This window comes from Schistocerca gregaria, chromosome 6, assembly GCF_023897955.1.
Source record: "Schistocerca gregaria isolate iqSchGreg1 chromosome 6, iqSchGreg1.2, whole genome shotgun sequence".
NCBI classification, from domain to species: domain Eukaryota; kingdom Metazoa; phylum Arthropoda; class Insecta; order Orthoptera; family Acrididae; genus Schistocerca; species Schistocerca gregaria.
In genome coordinates this window covers 146,287,465-146,300,698 of record NC_064925.1, presented here as the reverse complement: position 1 = coordinate 146,300,698, position 13,234 = coordinate 146,287,465, and the positions used below count along the sequence as shown (strand labels likewise).

At 38.0% G+C, this 13,234-nt stretch overlaps 1 protein-coding gene across 1 annotated transcript in view; it reads right to left on the bottom strand.

Moving 5' to 3' along the window:
* The window catches only part of LOC126278472 (glycogen phosphorylase), a 146,989-nt gene that overhangs the window by 7,366 nt on the left and 126,389 nt on the right, over positions 1–13,234 (bottom strand). The window contains exons 9-12 of the mRNA XM_049978615.1: positions 12,023–12,186; positions 9,447–9,561; positions 5,497–5,679; positions 5,279–5,404 (exon numbers count right to left, since the gene is read on the bottom strand). Of these exons, the coding sequence (XP_049834572.1) occupies positions 5,279–5,404; positions 5,497–5,679; positions 9,447–9,561; positions 12,023–12,186 (588 nt within the window). The remainder of the gene's footprint in view (positions 1–5,278; positions 5,405–5,496; positions 5,680–9,446; positions 9,562–12,022; positions 12,187–13,234) is intronic.

Genomic DNA, 13,234 nt, shown 5'->3' with positions numbered 1-13,234 from the left:
TTTTGTATACTGTGACAGGAGAAAGAACAGACGTACCAGGTACAGCTGATGCTAATGAGTAAATATCTGTGTTTGGAACATGCATGTGTTATTTGTTCAGAATATTTAAAAAACAGAAAACTGTGACTGAACTGTGTAAACTGAAAGAACTGTTGTAACCAATGTGTGCCTTTTATCCTGTTTACGAGCCAGCCGGAGTGGCCGAGCGGTTCTGGGCGCTACAGTCTGGAACTGCGTGACCGCTACGGTCACAGGTTCAAATCCTGCCTTGGGCATGGATGTGTGTGATGTCCTTAGGTTAGTTAGGTTTAAGTAGTTCTAAGTTCTAGGGGACTTGTGACCACAGTAGTTGAGTCCCATAGTGCTCAGAGCCATTTGAACCATCCTGTTTACGATATTATTAAACATCTTATTCATATCCACACAAATATTTTAACATATTTGGAGACTTAGTATTTCAGTGGAACTGGACAGAAAAAAAGATACCTTTATAAAAGGTATGTACTTAGTACATTAAAATCAAACATAGTAAACAGCATATTCTCATTTACTTTGTTGATTTGCACTTTTAAATTTGTATTTATCGCCAAGTGGACTAAAAGTCCGCAGTGACTACTGATGGTACTAAACATTGTCCAACTACTGCAGGTTAATAAGGGTTTATTTGTACAACTGACAGAAATATATTTGGGGCAGGCATGGCATTCAAAATGTGGACAACTACTGTTGTGGTGCACTGCCAGTCTTTGGCTAGTTTTTCTTGAAAGCACTGTCAAGAATGGCATGCTGGCTCCCTTATTTATGAAACTATATGCATGGTGAATCCAAATGTTATCATCAAATTTCAATTTCCAGGGCTCAATCAGGAGATGCTTGATTTCCTATGCCCCCACATGAGCCCTAATTTTTCCTGCCTTTGTCTTCATGGTCCTTAAGTGAAATAAATGTTGGTGGCCGTAGAATTATTCTGCAGTCAGCTGCAAATGGCTGTTCTCTAAACTTTCTCAACAGTGCTTCATAAAGAGAATATTGTATTCTCTCCAAGGATTCCAATTTGAGTTCACAATGCACCTCCCCAACTCTCACATGTTGACAGAACCTACTGGCAACAAATCTAGCAGCTTGCTTCTGAATTGATTCCATGTCTCCCTTTAATAAAATCTGGTGGGGTCCCAAACACTCAAGCAATGCTCAAGAGTGTTTCACAAGTGCACCATAAGTGGTCTCTTTTGTAGATGAGCTACACATTCCTTAAATTCTCCCAATAAACCAAAGCCGACCATTCATCTTCCCTACTACTGTCCTTATGTGGTCATTTTATTTCATATCACTTTGCAACATTACATCTAGATATTTAATTGTCAGGACTTTGTCAAGCAGGGCGCCACTAATACTGTATTTCAGCATTATAGGATTGTTTTTCCTACTCGTTCATTAAATTAGATTTTTCTACATTTATCGCAAGCTGCCATTTATCACACAAAATAAAAATTCTGTCTGTCATCTTGTATCCTTCTACACTCATTCAACAATACTTTTCCATATGCTACAGCAGTATTTGGGAAGGGACACAGATTGCTCCTCATTCTGTCCTCAGATAATTTATACATAACGTGACCCAAAAGTTCATTAATATTTGAAAATTCAATTCTTCACACAATAATGTAGGTACAGAGGTAAAAATTGACATACATGCTTGAAATGATATGGGGTTTTATTAAAACCAAAAATGTAAATGACACAGCCAAGACATCGCACTTCAGATGATACAAAAGCAATAATTAGCACAACAATTAATATGTAGCAAAGATGTTGTTCCTTATAACAAATACTTAACGTTCCACCAACATTCATTTACAATATCTGGAGTTGAGGGACAATGTTGTGAACAGTACTCTATAGCAGGTATGGTGCGTTATTTCCATTAGATGTTGTCTTGTTAACATCCCTAGTAAGGTTGGATGATCGAAGTGCACTTACAACTTCAGGCAGCTCCACAACCAATAATAACACAGATTGGGAGCTCAAGCACGATGGACATGGCAGCTCAGCATGAAAGCCTCAACAAACAATATGCACAAGATATCTTTCACACTTGTAGGAATATGGGGTGGAGCGTCATTCTGCATAAAAGTTGTATCTTCCAGCAGGTTTCCTTTTATTGCCTTCTTTTGCACATGACTGGTTACCGAGTGACAGAACAATCCTCAGCCTGCTTAATGATTTTATGCAGGACCAGAATCTTCTCAGGTTCTCAGAAAGATCCTTTACCAAAGCAAGGTGGTGAAAGTAGTTGTGTGCCTTGTGCATTAATCCTTTACAGATGCACAAATTTCTGCCAACCTTTGCCTCTTGACGTTTCCATATTCTTTTTTTTTACCCGAGAGTAAAAAAAAAATAAAAAATTTCTTGTTCAGCATTTTCCACATTTTATTGCTAACAACACTGAGTCTTTTCCATCCTTAATCCACTTACTAACTGCATGTTTCTCCAGGGTGAATTCCTTTACATATATCATACTGAAACTAAATGATGTCTCTTCACTATCCAAGTGGGACACCAAGAACTGCTTATCTGCTCTTTGTACCATAAATACTCTCTTAGGCTTCTTGATGGAGTTATTAACTTTAGCACACATTTTTGCTATGATGAGATCACAATCACTAATCCTTGCCTCACACTGTCGGTAAGGTCAGATCTGATTATAACTACAAGGTCTAAAATATTTCCATTTCATGTGGGTTGTCGAACTAACTGCTGAAGAGTGTTTTTTAAAAATGTATACACAACCATTTCACAAGACTCTCTGTCTGTGCCACATGAAGTGAATCCACTGGCATCCCAGTTTATTCTCTATATTTTAAATTTATCTCCAACTAATATTGCATGATTGGGTATTCATGTGCTACTTAGTGTGGACTTCCTTTGAATGGTTCCACAACTCTTACAGCAGAATTGGGTGGCCAGTAAAAGCATCCAATTATTAATTTGAGTTCACCAAGGCTGTTTACCCTATTTACTCGAATCTAAGCCGCAGTTTTTTTTCTGGTTTTTGTAATCCAAAAAACCGCCTGCGGCTTAGAATCGAGTGCAAAGTAAGTGGAAGTTCTGAAAATGTTGGTAGGTGCCGCCACAACTAACTTCTGCCGTTGAATATATGTAGCGCTACACAGGCATGCTTTGCAGGCACAAAAATACTGGCTCCAAAACCTCTGCGTCAGTATATAAATTTTAAAAAAAGGTGGAAGATGAGCTTTTTTTTTTCTCCGCCCCGAGTTTCGACCACTGCATTTTCATACATTATCCAATGAAGTAAATACAAATTCCGTATTGTTCAACTTAGAATGTAGAAGCCTTTCAATGTACTACAAAAATCCAACTGGCTAGACTGTTTGGGATGTTTGTCAATATGGCCAATGCTATGTTCTGAATTTTTTCCTACCTGTGACAAGTGATGGTTGCTAATAGGAACTTTTATGAATTGTGAATCACATGCAGTATTCTCTTCACCATAAGAATAATATGAATGTAAACATTTTGCCATCTATTCTTTCGTGTTTGCTGCTATCTTATTTAAATCCTGTCTGCCTAATAAGCTAGAAACTAGAGTGAGACAACAGCAAATGCGAAAGAATAGGCCATACATATCATGTCATGTTTATATTCGTATTATTCTTATGCTGAATAGTGACACAGTCAGAAATGAAGCACGGCAACTGACTAGATTTTTAAATCTAAGATGACTAATTTCTGTGCAGAATGTAATGTACTGAAGAGGCGTCTGCAAAGATTTTCAAACAGAGAAAAATTTTCGCTCAAGTCTCGTTCACAACATCCTCTATCATACACAGTCTATTATTTGGCTCTCGTTTATCATTATCAAAGAAAGCAGCAGTGTAACTAACAACAAATAGCAGTCTCTTGCCATTGTTTCGCTAATGAGACAATTCCTCTCTTTTTTTACTGTAAGCGGCAGTGGCACGAACAAAAGCAAGCCATGCCGCGAGTAGCGACAAGCTGTAAACACTTATCAGAATGCGACAAACAATGCATGACACAGTACAGTAATGCATTTTCAGCTTAGAGTGACGTAAACACCTATAACATAGAGAACGGCACTTATCAGATCAAAGAAAAATAAGCAATCAATTCAAACCAGACGAAGCATGTGATAAAGGAAGGGTACCCGTATAAATACGGAAGAAGCTCCTGACGCATAGCAATGGCTATCTGGTAAAGCTTAACTGCTAAGCTTACGACTCGAACCAAACTACTGTAGCTACATCGTCATTCATTTGACCTAAATTATGTCTCATGTTACAATGGATCAACTTTGTTTCGATTTGGAGGTGCGTCCTAAAACTTTTCTCTCCCCTTGAATTTCGAGTCCCAAATGTCAGGTGCGGCTTAATTTTGAGAAATTTTTTTTCCCTTGATTTCGCGTCTCATTTTTCAGGTGCGGCTTAGATTCGAGTGTGGCTTAGATTCGAGTAAATACGGTACTCATGTCCAGATAACTTCACAGTCAGATTTGATTTCAACTTCAACAGACAATTCATTGTATTCTATTAGCAGAACAATGAAATGTCCTGATGGCTGAAGTATGTTGGGCAACAATTGAAACTAATTTGATAATTCTAGTTAGATCATATTTATATGATAAATATAATGAAACAAATAGAGAGAAAGTGAAAAGGGGGAGATTATGCTGTTACCTATGAAAACAGACGTACGACTTAGTTACTAGTTTATGGAGACACCTCAATGTGAAAGTTTTAAATGAATGAGAAGATAATTTATGGCAAGTGCATTAGGGTAATATCCCAGAGGGAGTGGCTACAGCATTTCTAACATCTGTACAAGAAAGCAATTTATGTGGAAGAATGTATCAAATGATATTTTAGTGGCTTGACAGCGAAATGGGATGAAATACTATAAAAGAATACTAAGAACTAAGTTAAGCGTGCATGGTCAAGATATTTTCACAGCCACATTAGGACCAAGATACGTGAGAAGCAGTGGGAAACAGATGCCTGACAGGCATAATCATACAATGTTGCACTAATTTTTCCCTTTGCATTAACAAGACACTCATTCACATTTCACAGAGAAATAATGGAGCTACCTGGATAAATGACCATTGTGAACAAAACACGTTATGGCTAGAAATCAGTTGTGATCATTGTTAGTTTACACAGAACAAATATTAATGTTATAACAGACTAACAATATGCATAATTGACAATAGAAAAGTAGATGTTTTTCACTGATTGCTTACCTTGCCACCAATCATAATAGTACGAGGTGAGATCTTGACATTAGGGTTCCTTTTAATTCTATTGTACATTGTTATTATATGAAGGCAATTTAGCAACTGGCGCTTGTATTCATGGATTCTCTTCACCTATGGAAACAAAAGAGTAACCATGTGTTACAAAAGAAGGTAAAAATAAATTTTTTGCTGAACTGAAACTTCACATGTTCTTTTAACGATACCTGAATATCAAACATTGAAGCAGGATTTACTTTCACATTATACTCTTTTTCTAACAGTTGGGCCAGTTTCAGCTTGTTCTCCTGTTTGACCTTCAGGATAGCTCGCTGGAATGTTGCATCCTTTGAAAATGCCTTTAGTTTCTGGAGTTGCTCCAAATGTACAATCCAGTCTTCACCAATTTTCTAAAGAATAAATAAATAAATAAATAAATACTCATTTCTTTAAATCTGCATGACACTGAGAAAATAATCGTACAATCAAATTTTCCATCAATTACCTTTTTAAAAATATGCATGCAGCATTTAATGTAACAATGTCAATTTACACAACACAGCAACAACAATCTTAGTGTTAGAATAACTGCATGAAAACTTCTGCAATTACTTAGATATGATAAACATTGTAAGGAAGAGTCGTGTGCAGGTTAAGTTTCAATTCTGGACGCATCTAACACAAAAATAAGAAATCAAAAAAATTTCCAGTAAAATAAGTTTCACTTATCCCTGCCCAAACACCATCCCAAGCAGCAGCAAGTTCGCTCAAGGTAGTGGTGACAGAGCTTTAACTGACTTTAACAATTAACTTATTATGATGACACAAATTTTCTCATTTTACCATTACCAATTTTGAGCAACTTAGCAACTTTTCATCCAATGGTACACAGTTCTTAATGATTGGTTGTAACATTGTGGGCGGTTGTCATGCAGCTCTGCCAGGATAGACAAAAATCGAAGTAAGTATGGATTGCATGTCGGCTGCTTTAACAACCATGACTTATTTACAATTAAATCACTGAAGTAACAGTTCCAGCTTTTTCTGGAAATATACAAAACCAAATACTTCTGGGGATGGATACCATGTGATCAGTACAGTACTGAACATCAGTATTGACAATCATTGCCTGTAGGGTCAACTATAAACACTCAGATACAAACCACACTTTTTGTGCACCCTTATGCGTCAGTTTGTTCACTGAAAACACAACCTTCAATTAGACACAGTCCCACATTAGACAGACTGACAAGTCTGCATGTTAGACAAATGTCAATTACAGATATCAACAAAGACCAAGCAACGTCATCATCAATAGATACTCCAGAGAGTTTGATGTAAACATCAGTTGGTTGACAAGTGAAACCATGGTGGTTTGTAGCAGTCATTGAATCCAATGCGAGTGTTTTGGCATGTGATGTGAAGTGGGTAAATGTATCCTTCCACACCATGCCTATCAGATGATTTGCAATTATACTGAGTGATATATTTATACCCCTGGAGGGCTTACAAGAGCAAGCACTGAATGTGGCAAAGTATCTGGAATTACTTAGTCATAAGGGTGGTGTTACTGATGAAAATACTTATAGTAATACAGCAATACTGTAAGTAATACTGTCAAATCAGCCTTATGATGTACATAACTCTAGATATTAAGTTTGTACACAAGTTCGTAGCCTTTTTGTTTTTCATGTTGGCGTGCTTGTTGCTCGAGTTTACATATTGTCATTTCATCACTTTGGGATAGTGAGCGGAGCTGTAGACACTATAAAATGGAGTGCCAAGGGGAGAAATCTGAACATTTCGAACATATCCTTCTGTCCGATTTCAATAGAGGGGTGAAAGCAGTGAAGGCAGCCAGGAACAGTTGTGCTTTGTACTGAACAGAGCAAAGGAAGAAAATGATTTTCTTGTTTTAAGGAGGGTTGTTTTGACATTAGTGACTTTCCACATTCAGGAAGACCTTTGGGTTTGATGAACAGTGTTTAAAGGCATTAATCGACAACAATACATGTCATTGTACTCAAGAACCAGCGAATGTGATGAACTGTGATTATTCCGCCATCATGTGATGTATGCATGCAAAGGGGAAGGATCAAAAAATTGGGAGTATGGGTACTGCATGCTCTCAGTTGCAATCACAGAAATCAGCAGGTGACCATATGTGCACATCTGCTTGATTATCATGAACTGGCTCGTCAACAAAACTAACCATTCCTATCTCGTATCATTACTGGTGACAACAAATGGTGTCTTTATGCTAACATAAGGAAAAGCTGTACGAAGTGATGCTACTCAATGATAATGCCCACCTGCATGCTGCTGGACTGACAAAGAACACTATACAGGAGCTGAGGTAAGAAGTCATTCACACCCACCTTATTCATCTGAACTTGTGCCCTCAGATTTTCACCTTTTCCACACTCTATCAAACAACCTTCGAGGAACTTCCTCTCTGGATGAAAATGGGCTCCAAACATGACTGAAGTTCTTAGCCTCAAAACCATGTGATTTCTACGGTCACGGAATCAAGAAGTTACCCCAACGTTGGCAGACTATTGTAAATAGTTAAGGAGACTATATTACTGATGGCTAAAGTCTCTGTTATGTGTATCTGTTGTGTTTATTAAACTTGCAGAATAACACTATGAACTTACGCACCAACCCCATACTTTGCCACATTCAATGCTTGCTTGTTTCAATTTTCCTGTCTTGCCATCGCCATACATTCCCCACAATGCTACAAACAACTGTGAAGAACTTTATACCATCTAATGACAATGCCCTGAAACAGTAATGGTAAAATAAAAAATTTAGTAGTCGTTTCTAAACATTCTTATTCATCACAGGCACAGTATTCCACACCTACAATGGATGAAAGTTGACTCATTTACCTTTCCTGCAGAATTTTGGAACACTTATTATGTTCTAATATAACGAATTTTCTGGAGACTAGAAATCTATTCTATAGGAATCAGCATAGGTTTTGAAAAAAAACGATCATGTGAAATCCAGCTTGCACTATTCGTCCACAAGACTCAGAGGGCCATAGACACGGGTTCCCAGGTAGATGCCGTGTTTCTTGATTTCCGCAAGGCATTCGATACAGTTCCCCACAGTCATTTAATGAACAAAGTAAGAGCATGTGGACTATCAGACCAAGTGTGTGATTGGATTGAAGAGTTGCTAGATAACAGGACGCAGCATGTCATTCTCAATGGAGAGAAGTCTTCCGAAGTAAGAGTGACTTCAGTTGTGCCACAGGGGAGTGTCGTAGGACCATTGCTATTCACAATATACATAAATGACCTTGTGGATAACATCGGAAGTTCACCGAGGCTTTTTGCGGATGATGCTGTGGTATATCGAGAGGTTGTAAGATTGGAAAATTGACCTGAAATGCAGGAGGATCTGCAATGAATTGATGAATGGTGCAGGGAATAGCAATTGAATCTCAATGTAGACAAATGTAATGTGCTGGGAATACATAGAAAGTTAGTTCCCTTATCATTTAGCTACAATATAGCAGCTCAGTAACTGGAAGCAGTTAATTCCATAAAGTATCTGGGAGTAGGCATTAGGAGTGATTTAAAATGGAATGATCATATAAAGTTGATCGTGAGTAAAGCAGATGCCAGACTAAGATTCATCAGAAGAATCCTAATGAAATGCAATCTGAAAATAAAGGAAGCAGGTTACAGTACACTTGTTCGCCCACTGCTTGGATATTGCTCACCAGTTTGGGATCCGTACCAGATAGGATTGATAGAAGAGAGAGAAGATCCAACGAAGAGCAGCGCGCTTCATTACGGGATCATTTAGTAATCACGAAAGCGTTATGGAGATGATAGATAAACTCCAGTGGAAGACTTTGCAAGAGAGACGCTCATTAGCTTGGTACGGGCTTTTGTTAAAGTTTCGAGAATACACCTTCACAGAGGAGTCAAGCAGTAGATTGCTCCCTCCTACATATATCTCGCAAAGAGACCATGTGGATAAAATCAGAGAGATTAGAGGCCACACAGAGGCATACCGACAATCTTTGTTTCCACGAACAACACGAGACTGGGATAGAGGTACTCAAAGTACCCTCTGCCACACACCGTCAGGTGGCTTGCTGAGTATGGATGAAGATGTAGAGGTAGATGCATGGTACCCACTTAAGCATTAAGTTTACCTCTGCAATGAGATCAGCCAGTCCAGGGTTGCAGAGCAACAACCATCTTCTAGGGGTTATTCCATTTGTCTTGTTCTGAAACTTATGAGGTGTCATCTCATAAAAGTCATGGAACCTGTAACAAAATAACAAATTTTGTGAAAGGAACTACATCTATAAATCTTAAAAACTAAAATTATGTGCACCTAGTAATTATCTGTATTTGTAACTTCTGCAGAAATTTTACTATATTTAAAAAAATGTTGTTGTTGTTGTTGTGGTGGTGGTCTTCAGTCCAGAGACTGGTTTTATGCAGCGTCCCATGCTGCTCTATCCTGTGCACGATGGTTCATCTCCCAGTACCCTCTGCAACCTACATCCTTCTGAATCTGTTTAGTGTATTCATCTCTTGGTCTCCCTCTACGATTTTTACCCTCCACGCTGTCCTCCAATACTAAATTGGTGATCCCTTGATGCCTCAGAACATGTCCTACTAACCAATCCCTTCTTCTAGTCAAGTTGTGCCACAAACTCCCCTTCTCCCCAATTCTATTCAATACCTCCTCATTAGTTATGTGATCTACCCATCTAATCTTCAGCATTCTTCTGTAGCACAACATTTTGAAAGCTTCTATTCTCTTCTTGTCTCAACTATTTATCGTCCATGTGTCACATCCATACATGGCTACACTCCATACAAATACTTTCAGAAATGACTTCCTGATACTTAAATCTATACTCGATGTTAACAAATTTCTCTTCTTCAGAAACACTTTCCTTGCCTTTGCCAGTCTACATTTTATATCCCCTCTACTTCGACCATCATCAGTTATTTTGCTCCCCAAATAGCAAAACTCATTTACTACTTTAATTGTCTCATTTCCTAATCTAATTCCTGCAGCATCACCTGATTTAATTCGACTACATTCCATTATCCTCGTTTTGCTTTTGTTAATGTTCATCTTACCTCCTCCTTTCAAGACACTGTCCATTCCATTCATCTGCTCTTCCAGGTCCTTTGCTGTCTCTGACAGAATTACAATGTCATCGGAAAACCTAAAAGTTTTTATTTCTTCTCCATGGATTTTAATTCCTACTCCAAATTTTTCTTTTGTTTCCTTTATTGCTTGCTCAATATACAGATTGAATAACATCGGTGAGAGGCTACAACCCTGTCTCACTCTCTTCCCAACCACTGCTTCCCTTTCATGCCCCTCCACTATTATAACTGCCATCTGGTTTCTGTACAAATTGTAAATAGCCTTTCACTCCCTGTATTTTACCCATCCCACCTTCAGAATTTGAAAGAGAGTATTCCAGTCAACATTGTCAAAAGCTTTCTCCAAGTCTACAAATGCTAGAAACTAGGTTTGCTTCTCCTTAATCTATTTTCTAAGATAAGTCGTAGGGTCAGTATTGCCTCATGTGTTCCAACATTTCTACGGAATCGAAACTGATCTTCCCCAAGATCAGCTTCTACCAGTTTTTCCATTCGTCTGTAAATAATGTGTGTTAGTATTTTGCAGGTGTGGCTTATTAAACTGATAGTTCGCTAATTTTCACATCTGTCAACACCTGCTTTCTTTGGGATTGAAATTATTATATTCTTCTTGAAGTCTGAGGGTATTTCACCTGTTTCATACATCTTGCTCACCAGATGGTAGAGTTTTGTCAGGACTGGCTCTCCCAAGGCTGTCAGTAGTTCTAATGGAATGTTGTCTACTCCGGGGGCCTTGTTTCGACTCAGGTCTTTCAGTGCCCTAACAAACTCTTCGCGAAGTATCATATCTCCTATTTCATCTACATCTACATTCTCTTCCATTTCTATATTGTCCTCGGTAACATCGCCCTTGTATAGACCCTCTATATACTTCTTCCAACTTTCTGCTTTCCCTTCTTTGCTTAGAACTGGTTTCCATCTGAGCTCTTGATATTCATGCAATTGGTTCTCTTTTCTCCAAAGGTCTCTCTAATTTTCCTGTAGGCAGTATCTATCTTACCCCTAGTGATATGCACCTCTACATCCTTAAATTTGTCCTCTAGCCATCCCTGCTTAGCCACTTTGCACTTCCTGTCGATCTCATTTCTGAGACGTTTATATTTCTTTTTGCCTGCTTCTTTTACTGCATTTTTATATTTTCTCCTTTCATCAATTAAATTCAATATTTCTTCTGTTACCCAAGGATTTCTATTAGCCCTTGTCTTTTTACCTACTTGATCCTCTGCTACCTTCTCTATTTCATCTCTCAAAGCTACCCATTCTTCTTGTACTGTATTTCTTTCCCCCTTTCTTGTCAATTATTCCCTAATGCTCTCCCTGAAGCTCTGTACAACCTCTGGTTCGTTCAGTTTACCCAGGTCCCATCTTCTCAAATTCAAAAAATGTAAACGACAAACATTTGATGTTATGCCAGTGCTTATTTTTTCCTGGAATGAAGTGAAATGGATGTTAACCTTTTACTATGAAACTCAGTTGTACGTAAACTTACTATCAGTACGTCCGTATTAATTTGGCACGGCATACAATACTAACATTGTGTGTTTATCATAAGGTCCTATAATAATATAAATGCTTATATAGAATTACAGGTTCTTACACATCTTTCTTCAGAATGTCTGAATGAATAGCTGCAACTCCATTTACAGCATGTGAACCAACAATGCAAAGATGTGCCATGTTGACCGTCTTTTCACCATGTTCTTCAATCAGAGACATACGCCGTAGTTTGTCTAGGTCTCCAGGGTACTTCTTGCCAACCTCCTGTAAATAATAAGAATTGAGAAACATGTGAATATACATAGAAAGTACAATAAATAAACCAAAATTATTTTTATGTACAAAGACAGTGAAATAGATGAGTTATTTCTGAGCAATTTCAGTTTCTAATGCTGAGTAGGGATTGGCACAGGTGAACAGAGTATCTGACATGCAGAACTCGACTCCATCAGCATCTGGCATGAATTTCTGCACTTTGACAGATGTGTAGTATTCCTCAGTCATTTTCAACAATAAATTAGCAGTATATGTCAGGTCAAAACAAATTTAAAGTTATACAATAAAGGAACTTCCAGGATGGAAATAATGAGCAAACATAGTTGTTTTGATGTGGGTTACAATGACAAACAACACACATGTTTAATTAATTTTGCAGATATAACATTTTTCCAGTGTAAGAGAAAAGAACACTACCCCACAACTGCAGTGACACTGAGAACTTCCTCAGGATCATACATTATTTCAGCTTTAATTTTGTTAGTCCTGTTGAGTGCCCCATGTTTCCCTCCTCTATCGTGCCTTCCATTACCTTTCTATCTCAGCTGCCACTTGGTTCCCTGGTTTGTTCGCATATGTGTGGTTGTATCCATGAGTCACAACTGTAGTCAACTTTTACATACTTGGAACAACAGTTTCTATAAATATGAAATGGTATGGTCAAATAAAATAGAAAGAAACTTCCACATGGGAAAAATATATTAAAAACAAAGATTCCAAGACTTACCAAGCGGGAAAGTGCCGGTAGACAGGCACAATAAAAAAAACACACAAACACACACACACACAAAATTTCGAGCTTTCGCAACCAGCGGTTGCTTCGTCAGGAAAGAGGGAAAATGCTGTTAGTCTACAAAGGATACTGTTTACAAAACCCAAATAGGAGTAGTAGGAGATACTGAATCTACATGAACGGGTAGTGCGAATGGGCCCAGGTTTGTGCAATTCATGGGAGTGTGTCCCAGAAATGTTGAAAAAACATGAATTGTCACACTTTAAGATAGATAGAAAGTATCCCACTTAAGCCAGCTAACAA